The sequence below is a fragment of the Colletes latitarsis genome, chromosome 6 (genome assembly GCF_051014445.1).
Source record: "Colletes latitarsis isolate SP2378_abdomen chromosome 6, iyColLati1, whole genome shotgun sequence".
In the NCBI taxonomy this organism is placed as follows: Eukaryota; Metazoa; Arthropoda; class Insecta; order Hymenoptera; family Colletidae; genus Colletes; species Colletes latitarsis.
The window spans coordinates 26,931,976-26,958,036 of record NC_135139.1 but is presented as its reverse complement, the minus strand read 5'-3'; the positions used below and the strand labels follow the sequence as shown (position 1 = coordinate 26,958,036).

Genomic DNA, 26,061 nt, shown 5'->3' with positions numbered 1-26,061 from the left:
GTGCACCGGGGACACCTCATTCCCTTTCTCACACTATTCACAGATCACGCGTATACATATGTACACGTGAGCTCGAACACTCGACAAAGGCAAACCGACGCATGCCGTCTTTTTCGATTCTCCGAAGCTGTCCGAACTAATTTCGGACCATCTCGTGGGAGTCGAGAGAGAAAGGCTCACATTTGCCGTCTCGCTCTTGAACAACTGGGCCATTTTTACTTTCCGATCTATGTACATAGGCGAAATTGGTTCGGGCAGCTTCGGAGAATCGAGAAAGAGGACACGTCCGAGCTCACGTGTACATATACGCGTGATCTGTGAATAGCGTGACAGCCTGTGTAATCTCTTCGGTTGCAGTTAAACGGGGTTGAAGATTCGAAAGTACAAAGACACTTTATTTAAATGTTAATTATCATTTTCGTATGTGAATTTCATTGTTAAAATTGCTCTACTGGTTCAGTTCCCCTCGTACAGTAATAGTGTTAACGAGTGAGGCAGTGTTGCACGGTTAATCGTTGGCTAAACGGAAGACTTCCACTTTCAATTTAACTCGTTGCTAAGTAATCAACCCCTCTTGTCGACGGAACGCAGAGAACGAGATTTATACACGAGCACCGGGATTGCGTATATCCAGGTTCTGTCGTGTATTGAACCCGTCGTAGGTGGTGCGTCTCATTATGCCAGAGGAAATGATCGTGGATGAATGAGCGAGCAGTGGCGAGTGGGTGGCTACGATTGCCGCGAACAGCGGAACCAGGCATAGCGAAACGTTTCGCGTTTTCGAATCGGTAAAAAATTCCAACGCGACGATATTAAAACAGAATGGTGAATCCAATGATAGTAACGACGATAATTTATCGTATACCTCATACTATACATATACTTGCTATTTATTTTATTTGTTTTTGTTTCTTTTTAAGAACAATGTACTACTTTGGAAAGTAGAATAATTACATTTTTTAAAATAAAGTCTCGGAACCTTCTCCAGAGTCTCGAGGCACATTTCAAAATCCGAGTTTGTTGAAATTGTATCTTTTTTGCGATACGCTGACGCGATCTCGTAAAGTCGGTAGAAGAAGTGGGGATGGGGGGAAGGGGTGCAATAAGTCAGCAAGAAATCGCTCAAGGTAAACGTCAACCGATAGGCATTTCCCCTTCTTCTTTCACCCTTTTTCTCGCTATGACAACTTCCTTCATCGAGTCTCCTTCTGAAACACCGGACGATGTGAAAGTGACGGAACAGTGGTGCTCAAATCCGAAAAAATCGTCGATCCTCGAGCAAAAAGCTCCGACGATCGATCGACGCGTATAGTATACCTACACGTTTTCGCATTCGTTTCGTTTTTACTTTCCACGATCGAGCGGCGAGAATGCATTAAAATTAAAACCATCCACTTTTATATAGTTGCACACTCTACTAATTTTCGATCAAATTACCGTTTCTTGCTTGCACGTTGCAATTAACGATCGGGTGTCGGTTTCGCATGCCTGTAGGCAATTTCAACCAAGTTCAGCAAAAAATAATGCGTTTCGTCGGCTCTACCATCAACCGTACGGTTTTTTTTTATTTCCTTTCTCAGTTACGGCCAAGGAAAAAAATTGTATTCACCGTAGGCGTCAGAATATTTCGATAATTTCAATTTCAAATCTTTCGATAATATTCAAGTGGCATACGAATACTCGCAAATAATCGATTCTCGAGCCTCGAGAGAAATTTTACGCAGTTTACGATTATGCGAAATCAAAGATTTCATCTCTGACAGCGAACGCGTTAAAGCGTGGAAGAAAGGAAAAAATATTTCCGTTGGTGTAAGCGTTTGACACGTGGGGCCCGTCGACACCTGGGGCCCCGAGTTTCGTGAACACGGTTTCGAGGGGTCTCGCGAGCCTCGTCGGGACGCGCGAAACCGGAGACTTCAGTTGTCACCGCGACTCCAGCGGAGCAACGTTGCGTTCTGTCTCATTCCGCGAGGATTTTCGTTGTCTGTCGATCGATCTGGTGCAACAACGACGACGATTTCAGTGAACGTTTCTAGCGGTGTTTCCAAGACCCGAAGACCGTCGATTGCCATCGTGACAGCGGCCAAGTCGCTTGGCACCGTTTTATTCGATCGGTGGGAGTCGTTGGTCTTTAGTTTCAGCGGGAAACGGTCCACGTCGAGCATCTTCGCGCGTTTTCCGTTCCACGTGCTCGCTGTGAACGATTTAGACGGTCTTGGATTTAGATTTCGACCGCACGCGGAACGAATTTCTGCCCGAAAATCGGTAACTCGGTTCTCCGCGGAATCGTGGACGTCGAGGAGGTTAACTGCGATTCGCGAGAAACCGAGAAGAACTATGATTTCGAGATTACATAACTGGCTGCTTAGTGAATTCGTATGATATCTGCATCGTAATTCTACCTGAATCGTCATCGACCATTCGCCGTGACCTGAATGGTAAATCTTCGCGGGAATCGACGGGACGAACCATCTTCGTGCTTCCATGAAAATTACCGGATAACTCGTTCTTTAGGTATTTATGTTTATCATTTCGAATAAACGTTTCGTCGATTCTGGTATATGTATACGCACGAGTTGAGCCAACATCTGTACAATGTCATCAAAAAAGCATTTGGCTTTCGCGATAACGCCGGCACAGTAATCTGCTGAACAAGTACACGGTTGTAAACGACCGTTTTAGCATACGCGATACTCTTTCTTGCACTCCCCGACGAAAATCAAGTCTCTTTTTTCCCTCCTCCCCTATGAAAATTGCTGGAGCCAAATGCTTATGGATCGTAGCGTACACGTACGCCGAAAGAAAGTGGTATTTTAAACGATTGCGTAAAGTCAAACGGTACAAACTTTAATTATTCGATACCATTTATCAATGTCTCCACAGATCTCGAGGCGATCGAGCGTTTCGCGAAACCCGCTTTCAAGCATTTCAGGATCGATCTTTTTAACTGCTTTCGTAATACGTTTACAAAGATCAGCTTAGATCACGCACAGATTGAGTTCTCATGCATTTGCTCATCGTTATGGATGGATCGATCTCTGAAAACCGGTTCGTGAAATTCGATCGTGGTTTTCGCGCCTCTTTTCTTGCCGATAGATCGTTAGCGACTCTCCAGGAACTAGTGACTGCGAGCTGCTGCTTTTTAACAAATTTACAGCAACTATAGATAACTACAACTATAAATAAGAAAAAAAAATAATTCCAATTAAATTGAAAACGTTGAAATTACCAAATAATTCGTTATTCGTCGTTCGTTGAACGAAAATTCCGTTCGTCTCCGATGGCAGGGAGAGAAGAAAATATTCCATTTACTCTTTGTGGCGATCGTTCAGAAACCACCGACGATATTGCCCCTTTCGAGGCTCGTATGAAAGACGTCAATGAATTTTATGAATCGCACAATAACTCTTTGAGGCTCGATAATGCTTCGCACGTTCATGAACCCTGGGAACGGTTTGCAACCGGAGAATTTAATTAGAACAACCGCAGGTCGCACGTGCCGAACGTTTCTCGCGCTGACAATGAGAATTGCCGTTTAAAAGTGTCTGGAATGTTTTCGATCGTTTAGGAACGCTTGCACTTTTTACCGTGTGAAACCTGCTAGCTCGTCGCCATCGTCGAAATTGTACCGTAATCGGCAAACGTTTGCTTATCGCGTCTCTAAAGCTGGCAAACAGTACTTAACAAAGTATCCGCCCTGTTTATTATTCTAATTTCGATCATTCCTGCGCGGATAATTTGAATAATGCGGTGTGCAGACGTGGTCCTCTTCGGATAGAAAAATATCAGTTTCTAAATCCAAGTCGACAACTAAATACATACGTGGTTAGAATTGTACGAAAGGTTCTTTTAATTACGAATTGCGTTACAGATTGCGTGAACGCTCGCGTCGTTCGTTATCTGTGATACCAGTGTGTGTACAATAGATCTTACTACGATGATCCATATTCTTTGCACGTACAGAATTAGGGACTATCGAATAATCTTATAAATGCAGTTTTTTCATTGAAACTTTATTATGTATGTAGGAATTTTTATCGCTCTAACCGACACAAGGTTGTTGCAGATAACAATGATGGAGGTTTTTACATAATTTCTAACTCACCAAGAATTATTTTCATGGACAGGAAAATATAAGAAATATTGAATATGTGGGCCTCGTTTGTTTCGAGCTCCAGGTAGATAGATTTTTTGCCTGTAGAATACATCGCTGGAAATACTAGTGTCATTCCATTCATAGATCACGAACGCTGTATTCCAATCATGAAACGTTACGCGCACGTATCAATTATATCCGCGATCTATTGAATTCTAATGAGATCATTGAGTAAAATTCATAGAATCGCACACGATAGAATTTAAGGACCGTGCAACTATACGACTCCATATTTCGAACGTCGTACGTTTCAAACGAGTCGTGGAATTTATTATATATTTTATTATGTATAAATGGTAAGTTCTAAAACGTAGTCAAGGTTTATAATTTTAACAGAAAGTGTACACGAACGGGAGCAATTTTTTTTTCATACAAACCGAACTAATATATGTAGAATGGTTCGTGGCCGCCCTACCGTATATGTTAATGCAATTATATTACGGAGACTAACAGGTTGCCCCACTTGTTTAATGTAACATTGCGTACGATCGCGATTCAGATATTTCTCAATTATACTTGTCCGAAACAATTGTGCTTTCCGCTGCCGTACGTAAATATGTTTATTTAATAATTTACGCATAGACACGACAGTGTAGAAGTCGTAAAGAGACTTCTGTCTCGGTACACTGTAATTAATGGTCGTGCAACGACAATAATACATTATTACCACGATGCTATGCAATTTATCATTGTTCACGGTTGCCTTTTCGCGTCGTGGCAAATTCAAATATCGAATACGTCGCTATTTTATTCCACGTATTGCTACTATTTAACGATTACTGTTTAAAAATCAACTCTGAGTAATAAACTGAATTGAATCAAGTAGATGTTCGCAATTGGTTCGACGTTATGTAATTTTATGAATTCCTTATCCTCCTGATAGTTGGCAACACTTCGTTTTGGCAGACACATTTGTGGTACCGCGTAATTCACAAATAGAATACGATACGTTTATCTCGTTCTCTACAATTTACCGTGCGAATGATCGGGCCACGGCACTTTTAGAAAAAAGACACAAAGCTGTTGATAATTACGATTACGTGGCACGCTAGAAAATGCATGATAATAATTATGTCAAAGTAGATAATAAGTGGAAACGAACGAGTTTCGTTACGAATAATTTTTTTGTTCGTCAGTTTACTGACTAACGCGTAATATGTACTATGGCCAAGAGATTAAAATTCGATCGAACGCTTACAATATTCCGGACTTTTACGAATGCCGTCGAGTTCAGTAAACCCCTGGTCACGGTGACGTGACTGTGAGCGCCGCATAAAGGGGCTTAATGGAGAAATGACTTATTTCCAGCCGTAACCCGAACACCATAGGTATATAGGTCACATCATTGTGTTAGAGCCCCAACGCGCCACGGTTTCATTGCGTTGCGTACCGAGTTGCGCAATACCGGTCGGTATTAAGTTGGAATCTTGCATCGTGAAAGTAAAGCCCTGTTCACAATCGAACGAAAAATACGAGGTACGCAGCTACGCTTCGACGATACATGGATAAATTCCCCGACACGACCTTAGGAAACCTTAACCCTTTGTTGCGTAATGGTGTCAGCGTTTATTCGAAAATCATCCTTCGTCGTCGATATCGAGCAGTATTGGTACTAGAATTATTCACGAACAACAAGTAAATTATAGAAATTGGGATTGGCAGAGCGTTAAAAGGATCAGGATCCCTATAAGCGAAAACTTTCTGCACGTACAAAAATGACGGTGAGTCGTTCTCTATGAAAGAAAATGTTGTACGACCGGACTGTACGTAGAACGACGATGCATAAATTCAGACGATTTGGAACAGGTTTTTCGCACGACGTTACGCAGCGTGCACGAAAACGTTCGGAATGCGTTCGAACGAGTTTCTTGACGTCCTTTTATTGGCAAATCCATCCATATTTTACCGTATCAGCGATACAAACTAAGTACATGGTACAGTGCGATAGGCTCGTCCAAAGACTTTATCCGAGCATCCTGTTGATAAAAAAAGGTTACCGCGTTACCAGATAAATTAACATGCCACGCGATAGAGTTCTTTCCGTCTGTCTATGGCCGCGCTGAATCGCTCAAGTTTACCCTCGGCTAGGAATTTTTTCACAAATTCCATAGTTCACAAGATCCATAGTGAAATTTTGGGCCTTGTGGGCCAGGGGATAATATCGAAAAAAATGATCTACATATTTATACGCGAGGTGCGTAATAAGAAGAATATAAAGCCATACAGTAGGAGACCTTATGTCTCTAATAAGGTATAATTACTCCTCGTCAGAGTTCAAAGTTAGCGTTTCTAATCGTTAGCCTCTTTCAAGCTCGTTGTTCGTTGCAATATATGTACGTGAACTTTAAGATTATTTTTTAAAGGAAAGCAACTAATTTCATACGATAATGAATATTTCTATCGGTACGCGTTCACCGTATAAAAGAATGGTTGCACAGTTGTATAATGAAAATAATAATGAAAACGAAACGATTACGAGAGATTGCAAGTTTGCGACGACAATTTACGTATTTACGTTTTTATTGTTGGTGTTAGTCGCTTGGTCCCAGCGAAGCGGAAAGCGCGTGCAAAGTTATGATTCATTTGAAATTACAATACCGTGATTCGTCACAGCTCGTTGCGCGGGAAACGTTATCTTGGGAGGAATCCGGTAGGCCCTCTGGACTTAAGAAAAACATTGCGTTTTTCCCGTGGGAATCCCGGTACTCGTTACGAGCGTCGCTCGGTTGATTCGATAGCTTTGACCTCGCGGAACAAGGAGTCTAGTCAATTAAAACCGTCGACGTTCTGTAGACGAATATCCAGTTACGAAGTCACGTTTCGTTACTGTTTCAAGGGTTCAAGACGACCGTACGTATAATAATGCACGAAGAAAGTTATGCAGAAAATCGAGTTCCTCCCGTATCGTAGAAAGCATTGTCATTACGGGCACGCTCGTCCTTCAGCCACACACTATCAAATCAACCGTATGCACACGATGGATCAAAAAGTTTCCATGCAACAGTCTGGAACTTTTTCCTTCGAATAAAATGTATTAAAGATTTGTTTAATACGTTGCCTACTCGATATTCCTTAATCGAAATTCATGTTTCATATTTAGCCTCCCATCCGTTCAATCACTTTTTTAGTAATGGTTTGAAGAAGGAAGAGAATAGAAATTCAATAAATTGCCGTAGGTTGGTTTTATTGGTTATTCGGTTATCCCGAGTAATTGATACAAATCGTCTGCAACGGAAACCGATACGTATATTCCCTGGTTGACGATTTCGCTAAATTTTTCAGAGGTTTACGGGGTGCTGGATGACGGACACGTGGCTGGTCACGTGGACAGAGCATCGGAGAAATCGACGAACGCTGATCACGGCGATTCTTTCTCATCCCGGGACAACGAGGAATCCGACGCGTGACTTACGATACGTCGGAGGAGATTAAGAGAAATTTCCTCGTCAAGTTGTCCGTGGAATCGGTTTCGTGAGTCATACGCAGCTCGAGGATCGTGCAACGCGCAGGTGTGCTTCCGGGAAGTTGAAGATTTGCGATCGAAGAGCAACGTGGTTTCTCTGGCCGTGAAACGAAATCTCGATATGAGCTGACACAGGGTATTCAGGTACAAATGTTAGATTTTAACTCTACTACACCACGAGCCGTTGTGCCAAAGATCAGGGGTGGCTCTTGGAGCCAGGGTACGAACCATTCGAATACTTTCAATTAGTTCGAAGCGTTTTTAGATTTTGTAATTCGGGTCAAGTTTCAATTTCTGTCATCGATTTACTTTTTAATTTATTCGTTGGCTAACTCTTGTAGAAAGATCCTTCGTCCGTTCATTTTTTCGAAGAATTCCAACGAGCCGCTATAAATAAATAATATGCATTCAGATGCTAATGTATACAACGCACTGACGAAGGCTACGACTTCGACTTGCCCGCGGCTGTTTTTTTCCATTAGTATTATCGATAAAACGAAATCGGTTTTAAAACGTCAATGTCAAAGACTCGAGAAATATTTTCCCTCGTTAAGTAATAATTGTTTTATAATCAGTTTTTATAAGAGCAGGTATATGTATTCGCAAATGTTTGACAAAAGAAAGCTTCGACGTTGAAAGAATGGGGATGGGCCCTTGCGAACATGGAAAGAATTTTTTACGATTCGCGTCGTAAATTCGCAGCCGCCGGAAGTGGAAAAAGGAATAAGTGCAGGATGCCGGGTGAGGTGCGCGCGCAGCCCTTATGCTCTGGCACATACGGTGGTAGCACGATGCAACCGGACGAGGAGATTCAGTACGCGCCAAGGAGCCGTCCTGTCAGCTTTTACGATAATTTTAAGGTGAGGGATCGTTTCGTGTCACGTGTCGTTGTTTACATTCTCAACTTGTCACCGAGACAATATGCAAACCGATCGCGTGTATGCAAGATGAACGACTCTTTACGCATTATTTGTTCGATAATAATCAGGATCGAAATTCTTAAATAAAATTTCACTTCACGTTTAGTGCATACAAGTTTGATCGCTGTTCAATGCCTTATATTATTTCTACGACGGTCGCGATAGTATTCATTCAAGTTCTCGTAAGATAATATATGGAAGTAGATCGTTTACGGATCAAACGCGCATAATCGACTCTGTGGACTCGTTTTATTGGTAGTCTGGCCACGAATTTAGTCGAGTGAAAAACGAGAGTGAAACCGCAACAGTTAGCGTATCGGAAATGTCGTAAACCATGATTCATAATCGAGTGAAATTTGTATAGAAATGGCGGCACTTTCATTCATAAATAACCATTATTTAGTACCATAATGTTGCTTTCTTTTTTTTATTTCTATTCTTTAATTAAAAATGTATACATTAAAACGTTATTTTACGGCTTTTGCTACATTACACCGAGTCTCTAAACGAGAGAAAATTCTATACGTCCAAACGAAGGCACTTTCATTCATAAATCATTTCTATTTAGTACTATAATTTTGCTTTTTCCTTAATTAGTGCACGACCAAGTTATAAATCTAGGCGTCTCGGATAAAAAGAGTTTCTTTCTCTAATTGAGAATGAATTTCTCCAAAAATTGTTTTACAGTCGCGGCTAGAACAGGCTTTCTTTTTTAAATTAAAATTCCGAAATCAATATCCGTTATTTTAAACCGTTAAGTCCGATCCATCTAAAGCGATCTGTATATTTTTCTATTCGACTGTTCAGGACGTGCCCATGGTGACACCTTGCGTGACTTCCGCTTTAAGCGCTGACAATTTGAGTCAGGTCCGCGACAACGATATCAGCACGTCGATGGCCGCGGCCAATAACAACAATAATAACAATAGAGTCAGCAACGCAGTCAGCGCTGGTAACGTGTCAAAGATCCATAGTGCTAAAGTTACCGGTAAGTTGAACAAAATTTTCATTTATTTTTTAATTAACTGATGTCTTTGGGTTCGATATTTATTTTCTATTAACCCTAATCCTACCAGGGTGACATACCAAGCTTCGGTATATAATTATAGAGAAAGGGTCGGTAATTTTCTAGAAACACGAACCACGTTGGGGCAATAAGGTTTAAAAGGATGGACGCATTAAGGGATGCAACCTTCGGTTAAACGCGAAATAGCGAGAAAAAAGGTGCACCGTTGAAAATTAAGTAAATTTTTTGGTCGTGTAAATAACGAACCGTGAAGAATAATGGTACGAATTAGGTAGATTATTTGAAAAATCCAACTAATTTCGCGTTTCATGGACGGTTGAGCCTCTGACAATATATCAGTGACACTTGTTAAGCCGATCTGAACAACTAAAAAGAACAAAAACGCAGCTTGTTCGTGGTTCCAACAGGTTGTCCGATCTTTTTATTGCAATTTCGCGTGTAGTCGAGGACGGCGATGGTCGAGTTTTCTCGTTGGTAGCCGAGGAATTTCAAAACGAATATCGTACCGGTCGTAGATTCTCGAACGCTTTTTTTCTTTTTTCTCATCTGCTTAACGTCGTTGATCGAGACAAGCAGAGCACGATCGTTGGCGCGGGACAAAATTGGACGAGCCACCGAACTATCCTAGGAAAGTCGATCTGAAAATAGAACGGTCGCGGGTGAAATTCGGTCGTCGCTATAGCCAGCGCTGTTATTCGAGCAGACTTTCTCGAATTTCATTTTGCTCGTGCAATAGCGAATTCGCGCGAACATCCTAGCAAAACAAAGCTATACAGAAAATTTCGCGCGCGAACTTTCCAACTATAACAGCGTTTACGAAATATAAATTGAAAGTGAAAAGTGTCAATTGGCGCGCACTCTGCGTGGTTTTGCAATGGTCGGGAACTTTCTTCACCAGGAGGCTACTACGGTTCATTGTTGGCTCTTTTAGCAATGGCTGTCGTTGTTTGCGCCGACAGGTGCAGTGTCGACGGGTAACATCGGTAGAATCTATCGGCTCGAGAAGGACAAGGAACTAGGCCGAGCCCCGTCGATGGCCAATTGTTTGTCAACCACGGTTCCCGTTAATCTGGCGGCCTCGCAAATTGCTGGTCGACACACACCTACGAGGAATTCCCTCAGGCACAGCAGGATGATCGTTCTGCATCGTAGCGGCCATCGTAAGTAGAACCACTTTCTTTACCTGCCTCGTAAATAACCGCCTCGTTAGTCTTACTTGCCCTTCTGAGTATTTTCATCCAAGTTGCTATACACAGAACCTTGCATAATTATCCCGACCACCTTTTTCAAACCCTACTTTAGTCGTACAAGAATCCGTTTATTCCTAACTTTAATATAAATGCATCGTTTACCAGTGCCATAGAAATAGAAAATAAAGCAACGTTCAGGCTTCGTTCGAATCATGTATAGAAATATTATTTTAATCCCACAGTCTCTATTGAAAATTCTATTTCAACTGACTCTGATACCGTGTGCTGACTAAATTCGCGAAAAGTTAACACCTCGGATTTACTCGACCGGAATATCTATCGAGATGAAGGATATCTCGCGTTGGATCTTTGAAAACTTTCATCGTGCGTATTAGAACCAGATTAGATACTTTGAAAGCGTTCTTTCAAGGTTCGAACAATAGTTTCTCGAAACCTGTGCGTGATTGTGTCTCACCGAGAAAGCAACCGTACACTGTTTGTTAAAATTGTTTATCGTTAGCGTCCTGGTCGCGACGTAACCGTAAATTTTTTGCTACCCGTTAGGTAAGACGGGCGCGATACTTGTTGATTAACGAAATCAGAGATCGGAACGGATACGTCATCGAAGCTCGAATGTCACCGAACGGCCTTTCACGGTGCGATGAACATTCTTGCGAGCAGGAAAAGTAACAATGTTTCTGTAAATCATTAATAATTTATATCGCGTACAACATGCGCGCAAAACCTCGAATAGGTTCCCCGAGTTTTTCTACTTTTATGAAATTCAGGTGCATTAAAAATTTAGATTCGGGAGAACGTTTCGAAATCCAAAGTCCTTGGAGTTCGATCATACATATACTCGTGTCTCCTAGTTCCTCCTCAGAAGTCTCGTGTTTATGAAATCACTGTGCTCCGATAGTGCTCTGATTTTTTAACAATACCAGGCTCTCGAGTGCTGCTTCTTTGATCCCAACAAGCCGATAGAAATCAGCTCCAGGCACAAGTTCACTGTTAAAAACATTACAAACAAATATATTGTCGCTTGGATTCGATAACAAAAGCGTTTGTGCACCACTGTTTTAATCGATGGATTTAACGACACTATCGAATCGATCTTGGAGGTCGATCGCGAGGAATCGTCGACTTCTCTCCAAGGACAGATCGAAAGACCGACCCGACCGTGGCAGGTGTCTGGCAGGTCGGGTAATAAATGTTCGCCGGAATGCCGCCTGCCCAGAACAGGTCAATTTTTCACGAGTTCTTTTCAGTGATCTCGCCGCCATTAGCTTGTTGCCGTGTTATGTGTGCTCTTGTAATTTCACCGTGCATTTGTGGCAACGATCTCGACGCGTCGTTACGGCAAAATAGCGACGTCGAGGTCGCTGCAAGGTAATCTGAAAGATTATACTCGAAAGCTTTAGGATACACGAAAGCGTGCAGAGCTCTTTGTTTCGTTACAGCGAAGCCTGTTATCTCTCGTAAAACATAATATCCAACCGAACGAGTCAGGATTTTTCGTTAGGCGATCTCGTTTTCCTCGTCGAGGTGGATAACCTTAACCTCCTCAGGGACGAATTATGCCTGTTTCTAATAATGCAGAGATTTGAACCGGTATTATTGATAGGATCGTGCCAAAGCCAAGTCTAAAATTAAATAAAGTTTCAATAAAAATATATGCAGCAAAAATGGCGAGGGGTTAACAAATATAATAGATTGTCTTAATAAAATCATAGCTCCGGGAGACAGGTATATAACTCTAAGTGGTGTACGCTTCTTGGTCTGTTGGCCACCGTACCTACTCGCTTTAAAGTGGTTACACATGGTTCTCTCTGAATAGCGGAAGTAGCAAGCCGGAAATACATCGTGTGATCTCTTTAGACTGCACACGTTCGCGACGCCTTCGTATTTATCACACGCTTCGATTTCGTATCCCGTCCGGCGATAATAAACAATTATGTCCATACTTCCGTAATATAGTTTTCAGAAAAATTCCAAACCAGTCATTACCGGAGTCATGTTCACCTACAAAAGTATGGTTGCAACATTGCATCGTCATGCTTGTTTCGCGAAAAAAAATTTCCGCGCAAACATGATTTCGTTCGACTTCTGACGTCAGGCTAGGGTAAAAGTAAAACACGATAGAACCTTGGTTATGCAAATTGGTCATTGATCGTTCAACCTCGATCTGTTACCGTAAAAAGGTATGACGAATATTTGGCTGCTTATCGAAAGTAAAATTGTGCCCATCTCCGAATGCAAGTTCCGTATCAGATACAGACCGTGATTTTTTTCCAATAGCCGACTTGGTTAATTATATTGACACGTTTTTCCTCTTTCAAGTGCCACGTGAATGGCACGTGCGCGTTACGAAGGCTCGAAAAGAACGAGATAGAAGCATCAAGTCCGTTTTACTTCCAAGTGGTAAATCCTCGTTTCGGCCCGTCCCCGCTCGTCAGATTCTATTTCCAGACAAACTTTTCGAATTGACAGACGACTGGGTGCACGGAAAATAAACGATACTGGAGGCTCGGACATCGATAAAAGTCTGCCGCGAATAAAGATCGCGAATAAACTTTGCGTTAAAAAAGTTTCCATACTGCTACAATGTCCTAACGAATTTATTACAATGTTCGTTTAAATCGCACAAATATTTCGCGCACTCGGTATTTTAACGAGTTAAATGAGCCACGACGGAACACGACGGAACACGACGGAAATGTTTATCTAAACGTTGTCCTACATGCCACCGTTGATAAGGTGCCACGTGTTTAAATTTGTCTTTTTGTTAAAGCAATGCGCAGAAATAAATATGGAATGGACTCTGGACTTTATTAAGCACTGTTTGATAGTAAATTAATTTTGTTATCGAATAGCACGAATAGCACCTTAGTACCAAATTTGTTGCACGAAAGTTTTTTAAATCTGGTGCAAAGGGTTAACGTACGCGTTCGTGTGCATTGAGATCCGAGGAGGTTAAGGATTTTCAAGAGATCGGAAGTACAGTGGGCGACAGCAATTCTCTGTAATGCGGTTACACAACTGCCGTGTTTCTTCTTACGCAAGTCATTATACATGTATCGAGGCCGACGGATAATGAAAACGTACCACCCAGTGTATGTACGTTTCCACGTTTGGTTTACGCGATTAGGTCGAGTTTGCAACGAATTCGTCGACGGTAACGAACCGTTGCAAAACGCACTCTGATTCGATAAGACACTCCTTTATCGATATTTAATATGTCGTCATTGTATCTGATTTAATATTCTTCTCGATTGTGAAAATTCGTAATTCGTATTGCACGCTCGTAGATAAAATTGCGTGGAAACTTTCCGAGATAGTCTCAGCGAACGTAAATGTTTGTATTTGCATGTTCAGTGGAAATTATTTTAAACTAAGGATTTCAAGAATTCAGTCTTGGTACACGTAGTATGCAAATATGCGTTTCCGTCTCGTTCGAAGATCGTCACACGCTTTGACGCATCGACGCATAAACTTTCTTCGATCGAAAGGTGGGATTCGCAGAGTTTTCGGAGAGGTGGAAGGATTCCTATCATTCCTAGATGCGATAGATGTCTTTCGTTGCAGCGAGAAGCTGGTCATGATTTTTACCTGACCCTTGCATGCAGTGTCCTGGCTGCAGTGGCATTCTCTTCTCTTGTAATGAACACACACACACACGCGCGCGCGCGCGTGCGCGAAAGGCGGCCTTACAATGGGAACGACACACATTCACGTTCCACAATCTTGCATCGTGCGAACCGTTTCTCGAACAAAAAACCGATAACCTGCTCGCCTTCCGTAGACTTGCATTTTACGAAAAATTCCAAGCAAAATATCCAACAATACTTGTCTTCTTCGTACTCGAATTCAAAAGTATTGCTTTTTTTAATAGAAAATGTCCGTCGTGAAAGGGTCGAGAACTAGTAAATATTTGCACGTTAAAACCTGATCGTAGATCCGTATCATCTGGAGCGGCGAGGATCGAGGAGGGTCAATTCTTCTCCGTGCCTATTCTTCCGTCTAGATTCTATACAGTTAGGACTCGTTTTGTATGCAACCCTCGCGCAAAAGAGAACCCGTATCGATTGCGGTACGGCGAACGAGAATGCAGCGTCGCCTTTTTCTTCATCGTAAACTTCATATTTCCTTCTCGCCGCGACGCGTTCGTCGGTCGACGATCTGCGCGCGTCAATATGCCGCCCGCGTCGAGTAATATCCTGCGAAGGTGAAAGAATTTCCTTCCAAAGAAAGCATTATGCACCCCGTTAAGTGCAATCTGGAAGGTTACGACTTCCAAACGCGAACCTTTCGTCGTAACACAATGCGATCATTAGACTTTTAGATTCTACCTAAAGTGGAGGCCATTGCGCCGTTCCTACGCCGTTTATGTTATAAATATTTCAACGACAGCCAGGACACCGTGATATTTCCCATTTTGTTTTTAAATTCTACGATAATGTTACCAATGGCGCAGCGTAGAAGACAGTACCGTGAAATCTCGCTGAGACAAAGGGGAAAATCCTTTCGTCGAGGTTCGTCGCGTGCAAGTATCCTTGTCAGTTAATACAGACGTCGAAACGATGGAAGAAATCCTGTTTGTGCTTTCGTTAAAGTCTCCAACTGGTCGCAGACGATATTAGAGGTGGCATACGCGGAAAGCCCCTCTGCGGGTTATCTCGGTTACGCTCTGTCATTATCCACTGGTCAGTGAACGAGGATTTACTGCGGTTCGCTATTCTCCACGCCGGAGATCATCGCGATCATTATTCTCTCTCGGTGGCATGGACCTCTGCCAACTTCCATCGCGGCCTTAAGCCGCAAGGAATTATTTCCGAGGATTATTTGCCCCTCTTTTCGTGGCCAGCCTTTTCCAGCATCCTTCTAGGAATTTGTTTCACCGACGAGCCTCGAATACGTTAGCAGTGAAAGCGGAAGAATGCACAAGAAACAGTCACACGACCGGGTTGATACATTCCGCAGGTTATTCTGGACACGATCCTAGTCTTTTCTCTGGTTACAAGCCTGAATGTCGCTATCAAAATCGAAGAAATACAGTGTCAGTTATTCCACTGATATCTTCTCTGAAACATTCTCCCAAAAGCACTATTATGTAAAAAGTAGGTTTCGCGGAGAGGAGAACGTCGATCAACTTGGTCGAAACATCACATAAATTCTTACGGATGTCCTCGATCGTTCCTCTCACCTATCTCGCAAGATCTCTAATGAAATCCGATCCACATTGGTATTATCACCGGTCGGGGCACAGTGGGCGAGCGTTGACGTCGCGTTTTCATATTTTTCGTTCCCTTCCCTTCGTTTCTTTCCAAGTCTTGAGGAACAGCCGTTGCAAATCTTGTGTAAACGGACCTAGTGGGCGAGTTTCCTGACAGTTCGATATGGCAAGGACGGCACGACGTTCGATCGTCCGGTTAAGATACCTTGTAAGGAGGGACAGCGAGGCCGTTTCGATCGGAAACTCTCCTTTCTTTCGGCCCTACATTCGTTTCTCGGAATCCGTCGCGTATCGACCGTTAATCGTTGCTTCGCTATGGGAAAATGTGTGTCGCAAACGACGAGATACATAGACCGATAGCTTCATACGCGAAAGAAGAGGCATGGCAGCCTCCGGAGAAAATCGCCTCGCCATATCCCTCGCGAGATTACCACGTAGACGCAATAAATACATACTCTGTTCAGTGTGGCCAGGAATGGACGAGAGTAACAAAAACTATGCCTTTTTAATTTCATTCATCTATCTTGATCGTTTCGACCGAAATGCAAATTTTATTCCTAATTTATTTTTAAGAATATTTTGTTTTGCAGGACCACAGAAATTTCTACCGCCGTTAGTTTATCATTGGCGACTGGGACGGTGCTTGGCCGCGCTACAAACGATCATCGGCGTCGCAGTGACATCGTTATCGTTATGGTTGCTACTCTGGGCACCTCATCTACCCGTCGCGGATAATCCTTACTGGAGCGGAATGCCGGTGAGTCGAGATCTCCGCAGGAAATCAGCCAGCGGATCGCTCACTTTTATCTCTCTGTTCGCAGTTGTTGCTTTCGGGCAGCTTTGGAATTTGCTTGCTGTGCTGCTTCAAGAAAGAGTATCCAGGCATGAGTCCTGGATTCTGCCTCTCGTCGACCAAGGTAACCAAAGTCGGGCTTTTAAATATTTCCAACCCTCTTATTTCTAACAACTCTTCAACTGTAAATAAGTCGTTTTGTTTGTTCAAACAGGTGCTCAGTGTGTTCCTGGCGACTTTGGCAACGGTGACCTGTTCCATCGCATGCGTGTTCTCGGCGATGCACCTGATGCGCCTGATGGGATTGGAATGCAACCCTGCACGCCTGCCAAGCGTCACTTGCGTCTGCAGATCGCCCGAAGGCGCGACAAATTCCACCGAAACGGCGGTCAAATACATGGACTTGAACTGTCCGGAGGTCGAGAGCATCTTGACGATTCTTTTGATCTTCTCTTGCACCTGCAACGCATTCGGTGCTTTTCTAGCCGGTTGGTACACGTACCTTCACTGGAGCACCAGGAACAAAAGGCCCAAGTACATGCAAGTGAGAACTGGTCACAACTTTCTCACCGGCAGGCCCATATACAATCCGAATCTGAACGAACGATGACAATTTTATCAAGACACGGACGAGGATACCTCTTATCTTCGGTACTCTTCGTTAACGATGAACGACGGAGCGTTTTAGCTCCACGATTACTGGTACCTCAGCGACAATAGATTACTCAAACGACAATAACGAGTCTTATCGAATTTTGCAACGAGTCCAACTATCGAAAATACAGCATCGTGCGTTACCAGGATTTCGGTGTAAATCTTCGAAATGGGAGAATTGCTTCTCAACTTTGGATTCAAAAGATCCCCGATCCGTTAAAACACTTATTAGGACAGAGTCGATAAATCGTGTATTTGACGTTCGTCGAAGAACGACCGTGAGGTAGGTTAGAGATCGGAACAAGACCAAAAACAATTAGTGAACCGAATAACGTACCGATCAACGGATTTTCAAGAACGAAACGAGTCGTTGATCGTTTACGTTAATCGTCGTAATGTGTTCTTAATATTTATTGTACCGTGAACGATGCACATCGTTAAGTAGATGATAAGATTTTAGGGTTTTTGTGGCTACGATCAAACCTTGCATTTAACGACACGTGAATGCACAGTGGTACAGTACAGTACAGTGTCGACGAACGTTTACAATATTACAATTACTGGACAAACCAAAGTTTCGTCTACGCGATTCAAGTATGAAGCGTGAACGCGGGTACATATCATTAAATTCTATTTGGTTTAGACGGAAGTAAATTTGTCATTTTATCGTCGAGAAATATTTACACGAGGCAGAACTAGTTTAAACAGATTACCGAAAATGATTTTCTTCCGTAGCAAATAGAAAATTATAGCCCCGAACGAAGATAATAATTAAACGGATAACGGGTCACTCCGCGTGCGATCGATTTCCACGTGGGTCGTCAGTATTTTAGGTGTAATTGATAAATGTCTCGCGAGTGTGTGTCCGTACGTGTACGTGTTCGTGGAGTAAAAGGAAAACTATAAGACGGAGTGAAAGATTTTTAACTTTACCGTGGAGCGTCGGGAAATCTGTCTTGGATTTTATACCTCAACGCGAGTATCGCGTAAGAAGCTAGTTGTAAGACTCTTTCGATCGATAAATTATACGATAGCGTAAAAACGTTCGACCGAAGACCGCCTTGTCGAAACCGAATGTAAAGAAACGAATAAAAACAACTTCAGTATTATAAACCTTAAGGATGAAAGGAAACGAGACCGCTCCAATGTCTTCTTACCAATATTTTTATTCTGTTCATCTTGAATCACGATTTTCCGTAGAAATTGAGCGGGCCTGATCTTCCGATTTTCCCTCCACTTCGTTTATGCGAATCTCCGGTATCACGGCACAGTCACTGGACTGTGACTCCCACGAATCACAAAGAACCTTTGTCAACCTGTTTTTACACCAGTTACCATGTTTCACAATGTGGAAGATAATAACAAGATGATTTCAGATCTTATAAGCCTTCTGGATCCGCCTCTGAGCTATAAGTTAACGATAAATTACCTTATTCGTCCACTGGTTGATCCACTGCCTTTGTAATTATTTTCGGAAGCAGGTGGAAACGGGTCCTCCTCCACGTCCGTTAGTTCGGCAGCCTCGATTTCCGGTTCAGCTGCAAGTTACCCAACCTTGTAGAAGAACAGTTAAGCCGCTCGTTTGCTAGAACTAATGAACTGTAATTTAGTAACCTTTTGAGGATCTGGACTTTTTGGACAAAGCGGGTAACATTTTTTTCCATTTGATGACAGACGAATCGACCAGTCCTTCTCTTTTTACAATTTTAAACAGTTTCCGTCGCTCCTCTGTGCGCTCGTGGCGCAATTGTATCTGAAAAAGGACAGAAAATGTTCGTGGTAGTTCTAATTGATTAATAACATTTTACTCGCTTCACCTTTAAATCGTTGTTAGCCTCCCTTAACGACTTTGTAAGAGACACCATATAATAAATGATTAGAGTCATCAGAAGGATCAATGGAATCACGATACCTGGCGAAGCTATGTAATCGAGACACCTGAAACAGAGACGTCGAAGAAAATAAATTTAGACGAGACTCTTGAATTTTAACGAGGCTGTTTCCAATTATACAAGAACAAAGTTTCATTTTCGTGAACAATTCGAGGGGTTTGGTCTGGCAATACCTCTGAATCGTTTCCGGAAGGGAATCCGTGAGCTGTTTCGTAGCCAGATGGTAAATTTTCTTGTAACCGGAAAACGGGCCACAATGCCACGACGGTTCCACCCAAACGATCGCATAACCGACGGGCAACACGCACAGTAACAGCATAGTCAGCAACAGAGCGAAGTAAAAGTTGTTGGATCTGTAAAATATTAATAAAATAAAATAAAACGATATAATAGTTTGAAGATTAGTTACCTGGAGGCTCGAAAAATCACTTCATGTGGCACGTTGCAAGTGAGAACAGCCCACGATCGCAAATACATGAGAATACCAAGCTTTAGAAGGTTCAGTGTCGTTAAACCAGGACTGAAGAACATCCCCATCCAAATCATCCCTTGATTGTTCACCAGGTGGAGTATATTCTCCGCTATTTTAAAGTCGCCATATTGAGGGAATTGTTTCTCCAGGTCCCAGCACCAGAAATCGTTCATGTAACGAATAAAGACCGCCCTGAAGAAGTCTATGCCGAGCGTGGATACTATAGTGAATACCTGAAAATTTCCAGATCAATCGAAAACTACATTTTCGATTTTATCATTAAAGTCATCGAATAATTTTTGTAATTTTAATTTACCAGGTCCATGACGGTCAGTTTAGCAAGCTCCTGCCCGAACATCGTCTCCCAGCACAAACGACGAAGCTTCTTCCTAGTTTTTAGATCCAGTACCTTTGACGAGGCAACTGTAAAATATTGTATGTATAATTGGAACCATTCTAGGGGATGAGAAAACAATTTCTAGGTCAATAAATAAGGATATACTTGTATCTTGCGTGGTTGTCGTGCAAACTTGTTCGAAGCACTTTACAACGTAGTCTTTCTTTTCGAGTGGAATCACATGTTCGTTGGACGATGTCGAAGAGCCGGTAGCTGTTTTGTCCGTCGTTTCTGCGCTAGGTTTTCCGGTGAACATGGTTGTAATTACTGGCGGTTCGGTGTTGGTTCGTTCCGTGGTTACTGAATATTCGTCGACCGTTTCAGTGGCCGTTGAAGAAGTCGATATGCCCATAATGGAAGAAGCGATAAGATCTTCGTTAACGGTGTTTGCGATACTCGTACCATTAATTGTCGTCTCAGTTAGTTCATCGTGAGTCGTGGTCTCGTAAAAGTTCATACTAGATAACGAGGTATCGCTGGTTTGTTCACTCGATTCGCTAACAGAAGTCTCTATGAAATGATCATCGGTAGAAAAGATGGTTGTATCGTGTAGTTCGTGTTTCGTAAACGTAGAATTATTTTCCAACACTTTCTCGGTCGAAAACTGTGCGGTTTCGTTTCCTTCCAGGCCGTATCCGTCGTAATTCTCATAATAATCGCCGATATTGTATATCTCTTCTAGCGTCTTCTCATCCATAATCGGATTTAAGTAGAAATCGTTGGGCAGCATCGAATATGGCGGCGACGCTGAATCGACAGACATTCAGAGTGAATTTACGTTTAATCGAGAACCGTAACTGTAACTAAAATTCCTCGAGACGTACTCGTTTTATTGTTTCGTTGTAGATCGGTACCGTTGCTCGCCAAAATTAAACTTAGGGAGACAAGAGCAGCCACTTGTTTCGACTTGGACGACTCTTTGTTGCACACGATGGGCTTGTACGAGCAATTCGTTGTCGTCGGCTGTAGGTCTTGCAGATCTTTTTTCTACGATACAAGCATTACGAACGAATATCTAAATTCAGAAACAAATATATTGCTACGTCGTATTACTTACCATTGAATTTATTTTGCCGAACAATGCGAATATCAAAGAGTAGAGATTCAATAAATTCAAAACCATTATTCTGCAACGAATCGTTCGAATTTTGACAACGCTCCTGGATGTCCATAGCAGGGCAACGAAACGATCACATTTGGATCGACTCACCGTGCAAGCTGCAAACGTAATTGCTTTCTGGGATGATAGCTTTCCAGCAGGCCCAATATCTCGAAGAATATCGGGAAGAAGTAGTTGATCAGGGACGTGACCACCGTAATTTCGTTCTGTCGCCACCAATCGTTCTGTTCCAGTTCCTCGGCGCTACGAGCGACCACTTCTATCACCGCGCACGCCGACAATGCCAATAGCGACATCACCGATATGTTCACAAAAATTCTCATAAATATGATTTTCCAACTGTAAAAAAAGATCAACGAACTTAAATATACAGGGTGTTCGGTCATACCTGGGAAACATTTTAATGGGAGATTCTAGAGACCAAAATAAGACGAGAATCAAGGATACTAATTTGTGGGGTATGTGTATTCGCCAAAAATTATTGTAATTAATAACTTTTTAACGAAGCCTCGATCAACAATAAATAGTGCAATATTATATGATTGAAATGTTTCGTCGTGATTTCGCTCCAAGATTTCTAAACACCCAACGACTCTACTGCAATTGTGTTTATCAATTTGTAAATTAATCTTACTTCCTTTCGTCCTTTTCCTTCTCAGCCTCCTCGAGCAGAGCCTCCTTGAATCCCATGACGATGCTGGACACGCGATTGTGGGCGGTTTCGGGGTTGCCGATCATGAAGTCCCATCCTGTGAACAGCTTCCACGAGAACACGTACTCCTCCTCCTTTTCGATGAGTTTGCTCAGACGAGAATTTTCTGCCACTCTGGAAGTTACGCAGCATCAACGAGATTCCCTGGGATTCGCTAGGTTAACGATTTTTTTATTTACTTGCGTAATATGGCGACAAAGCTGTAGATGTAAAGGACCAAATTCGTGACGAAGTAGGCCAAAGGTAGCCGATAACCGGTCTCGGAATCCTGATTGGTGTACCAGCCGTAGAAAAATGGAGAGTACTTTAGGATTCCCTCGAACTCCCACAGAGTCAGCAGATGCTTCGATTTGATCTTCTCTTCTCTGAGCATGATCTTTCTTTCGCCTGCCGCGGCTGGGTCTGCTGTGAGCACCTGTGTTATTTTGGCACAGTTAGTATCGGAAGTTTTCACTTTCTGGCTTCCAACGAGCAAACAGTACCTCTGGAATCGCGACGAAGGCCGTAATGATGGCCGACATAACCAGATTGATCCAAAACAACCACCGAAGGAAAGTGAAGTAGGAAGCAACCGCGGACCCGAAATGAGATTCTATTTCCTTGATTCGAAGCTCCCACGGGATCAGCCAGGTTTGAAGGTTGACCATTTCTCTTCTGCAATATTGCCATTTCTGCGAACAAACAGCGAATAAGTAGCCTACGATCCACATGGATCAATGTGTTTTTGGCTATATTTCTCTGATTACCTTCGTAGTGAATAACGAGATGCGTGCAATGGCGTCTTTGGTGCTTCGCGTGTGAGCCAATCTTTCTTGAAGGACTCCCTCGTGCTTTCTGATGTAGGATTTCGCTTGTCGTACGAGCCTGATCTTCCGACGAAGAGGCCAGGGTTGTTGTTTCACTCCGCTCAACACTTCCTTGTGCAGTTTCAACTTCTCGAATATCTGCTCCTGGCTCCCGCTTTCCTCTATCGAAATCGCAGTTCTGTACAGGTGTCATTCGAATTTCAATTAAAATTCATCGCGAGAAATTAGGGTGTCTGATAAAATACTAACTCTCCGGAGCTGATAGTATAGACGGAGGATCTTCGACGAAGCGTGGCTTCAGACTCGGCGCCGAATGGCGACGACGGGCGTCGTTTGCGTCTGCTTTGCCGTCGGCTGGAACTTCGTCGTTGCATGATCGCGAACGCCGACTCTGAGTAATCGTTCTCGTTGCCCTCTTCCTCTTCTGAAATCCATCAGACTCTCGATCAATTCACCGAAATCAGAATTCCAAGTATTAATGATTTATCAGATACGAACCAGCTATGGATATCCTTTGCATGTCGTTGACTTCTTCAACGTCGGTCGTGTTGTCTTCCTGTACGTTTCTTCGATCGTCGTCGTCGTCGTTGTCTTCGCTGATGGCAAACGTAACTGACACTCGGTCGACCGACGGCTGCGGGGAGGAAGGTTCCACCTACACACGGAGGCAAAGCCCGGCAATTAGTTGCATGAATTTCCCTCGTAGATCATCCATCGTCACGCCACGTAGAAGGCAGCGATTGGATTTCAAAAATACAGTTCCAGTTCGAGTCGTTTATTACCCAGTCGAAGCTTCTTATCGAACGAAGTAACTAATCGAAGGGACGAGCAGTCTGCTTTTCTAACGTTTAAGTAGTCTAAGAAACGTTGAAGAATATACATAGTACGTAGCTTTTAAGCGGCGATATAGTAGGTGAAAATGACAATTTTGCGATGTTGAAGACTACCTCAAACGAGAAAGAGAATTAGAGGAAAGAAGAAATATCTGTACCTTAAGTTTGATCGTGTGGATATGCAGTTGTTGAGAAGAGTGAAGTTATTAGCAGAAGAAGAAGAAGAAGAAGAAGAAATCGTGGATGAGTCAACGTCGATGGATTCGGAGGAACTGCCATCGTGTCGACAGGGGACAACCTACGGTCATCCCTTGCTGGAACCGCGCCTGTATCGTCTATAAAGTCGACCTTAATGCTTGTTCTACTCGATATCTCGGACATCCGTCGACACCACAAATCTTCGAAATCACGAACGGTCGTATATCACCGGTAAATAGAGTTGCTTCCTTTTACGATCCGATTACATCGATGACATCCAGCTTACGCGACAAACGGTCCTCCTAACGATGCTCTAATCAACTTTATGGACAACGACCATTGGAATCGCGATAAGAATTTCACCTAGACACTCTTTCAAAGGTTCTGGTGAAATTAGAAATTCTTCTAGGGTACACTATACGACGAAGAAATTTTTATTTTTAATTCGACGTTCAATGATCTCTCTATTCTCTGATATGTAATTTTGTTGGCCAGCCGCATTGGATACCACAGATCAAAATACCGAACAAAGATGCAACGATAAACTGTTTATCCGTTACTCGTTGGATAAAAATAAAAAAGACAATTTTACAATGAAATATTTCCCATTGTTGGTTATTTTTTATTCGAATAAAAATGATCGCTGGTGGATGTTACGTGCGACGTGCCGCACCCTGAAGCAAAGCCATCGTGTTCACGGACACTTGGCATTTTTCACGCGACCCAACCCTTCTCTTCCAACGTAATCATTTCACTCCCAGACTTTCCCATCGTGTTACACGCGAGTTCTGGAAACTCACGAAAATCCCGCCCCCTCGATTCCGTCTTTGTTTACAGTCTACCCTCTAAAAGCACGAATCTTGATTGATAAAACGTCACGAAACGCAATGTTTATCATTATTATTCGTACGTACGGCACACCCTCGTCAAAATCTGACAAGCCTTTAAACGAGACATTTCTACTTTTATGATATTTATCATGGTAATAATTATTAAACTTTACAGACGAGTATACTGTTATTACCCTATATCTGTAAATTCATCGAACACGGTTTTTTTGCGTTGCACGCGATGCCAGCCTTTGTCGTCGATACATTTGTTGATTATGTAAACGAATACAAATGCAACAAAAAAGGCGTGAACGCGATGTTGTCGATTCTTTGAAAATGACAAACTGTTCTAGAAACATTAATTTGTTAGAGTAACTTCATCACGATTATAGTCTCGAGAAAGAACGTAATAAAATTAATTGGTCACCCATAAGTCTTTCCGCTCGTCCGTCAATATTTCATTGTTTAAAAAAATTGATTAAACGTTACCTGTTGCAGGGACAACAACGGCGATGTCGCCCTTGTGTTCATCCTTAAAATCCCAGAAATCTTTTCCACTGATTTGTGCCCAGTCTCCACAGAAATATCTCCATTTTCTTTATCCATGTTTTTCCTACCGACTTTTCCAATTAATTGCTTTTCGTGCCAACCGTTTTATAATTAATTGTTAAATATTTTATTTAAAATAGAAATTTATGTAAAAGCGTCGTACCGAGATTTTATTCGTCATTTATTATTCAAATAAAAAGCTGACTCTAATTTCAGTCCACCGCGAATTTCTCCGCCGGAAGCCAGTTGCGGTTTCCGGAAATTGCAGGGAAATTACTTTCTTCCAATCTTCGTGCCATCGATTGACTTCATTATCGAAAAAGAATTTTATTCGTGAAATTGTCCGTTTGTTGAAATATCACCACTTGTCCACTATTAATTTCTCACTTGTTGGTGACAAAAAATTAAATTTCCTTTACGACCTAAAAGTACGGTGTTAAGTATTCGTTTATTTATACAATTGACCGTGGATAAACTTTAAAGAATTTTAATTACAAATTGGGAGTAACGGTGCAGTCACAAGCATAACTTCCACGGAACGAATGAGTAATGTCTACTCGCGTGTCGTGTAAAAACAAAATTGTTCCAGTCCTTTCACGGTCCGATGGTATACTGGTTGCCACAAGGATAGAAAACTGCGAGCATACTTTCAGAATAATGAAGCTCGTAACTCGATTACCTTATGAATGACTAAGAGATGGCAACAACACGCATTCGGTTGCACGCCATTTGCTGTTCCGGATGCACCATCGACCTGAAAGATGTAATTATTTATGGGGACTGGTAGTAGGTTTTACTCGCACAACTCAATTAAAC

At 42.4% G+C, this 26,061-nt stretch overlaps 2 protein-coding genes across 2 annotated transcripts; one reads left to right on the top strand and one right to left on the bottom strand.

The window, feature by feature from the left end:
• The first annotated feature begins 1,918 nt into the window (after positions 1 to 1,918).
• On the top strand, positions 1,919 to 18,521 carry LOC143342573 (uncharacterized). Its single transcript, XM_076766610.1, has 8 exons — positions 1,919 to 2,514; positions 7,439 to 7,763; positions 8,322 to 8,479; positions 9,347 to 9,527; positions 10,526 to 10,726; positions 16,580 to 16,746; positions 16,811 to 16,906; positions 16,997 to 18,521. Exons 3-8 carry the CDS (start codon positions 8,354 to 8,356, stop codon positions 17,390 to 17,392), a joined length of 1,167 nt encoding a protein of 388 aa, XP_076622725.1. The 5' UTR covers positions 1,919 to 2,514; positions 7,439 to 7,763; positions 8,322 to 8,353; the 3' UTR covers positions 17,393 to 18,521.
• Positions 18,397 to 25,540, bottom strand: LOC143342574 (transmembrane channel-like protein). The gene is made up of 19 exons (XM_076766611.1): positions 25,409 to 25,540; positions 25,186 to 25,316; positions 23,334 to 23,490; positions 23,085 to 23,259; positions 22,776 to 23,013; positions 22,512 to 22,700; positions 22,209 to 22,444; positions 21,952 to 22,143; positions 21,408 to 21,656; positions 21,255 to 21,324; positions 21,022 to 21,184; positions 20,303 to 20,944; positions 20,117 to 20,223; positions 19,738 to 20,033; positions 19,502 to 19,681; positions 19,254 to 19,374; positions 19,051 to 19,189; positions 18,866 to 18,974; positions 18,397 to 18,752 (listed from the first exon to the last, which is right to left on the bottom strand). Exons 2-19 carry the CDS (start codon positions 25,300 to 25,302, stop codon positions 18,611 to 18,613), a joined length of 3,522 nt encoding a protein of 1,173 aa, XP_076622726.1. The 5' UTR covers positions 25,303 to 25,316; positions 25,409 to 25,540; the 3' UTR covers positions 18,397 to 18,610.
• Positions 25,541 to 26,061: the final 521 nt, after the last annotated feature.

Bases quoted from the DNA above. Each gene is read 5' to 3' on its own strand.
- LOC143342573 (XM_076766610.1), top strand. From the start codon at position 8,354: ATGCCGGGTGAGGTGCGCGCGCAGCCCTTATGCTCTGGCACATACGGT. The intron at 9,528-10,525 runs GTAAGTTGAACA...TTGCGCCGACAG, and splicing joins CCATAGTGCTAAAGTTACCG to GTGCAGTGTCGACGGGTAAC. The intron at 10,727-16,579 runs GTAAGTAGAACC...TTTGTTTTGCAG, and splicing joins TCTGCATCGTAGCGGCCATC to GACCACAGAAATTTCTACCG.
- LOC143342574 (XM_076766611.1), bottom strand. From the start codon at position 25,302: ATGGATAAAGAAAATGGAGATATTTCTGTGGAGACTGGGCACAAATCA. The intron at 22,144-22,208 runs GTAAATAAAAAA...CGTAACTTCCAG, and splicing joins TTTGTCGCCATATTACGCAA to AGTGGCAGAAAATTCTCGTC. The intron at 21,657-21,951 runs GTAAGATTAATT...CTTTTTTTACAG, and splicing joins AAGGAAAAGGACGAAAGGAA to TTGGAAAATCATATTTATGA.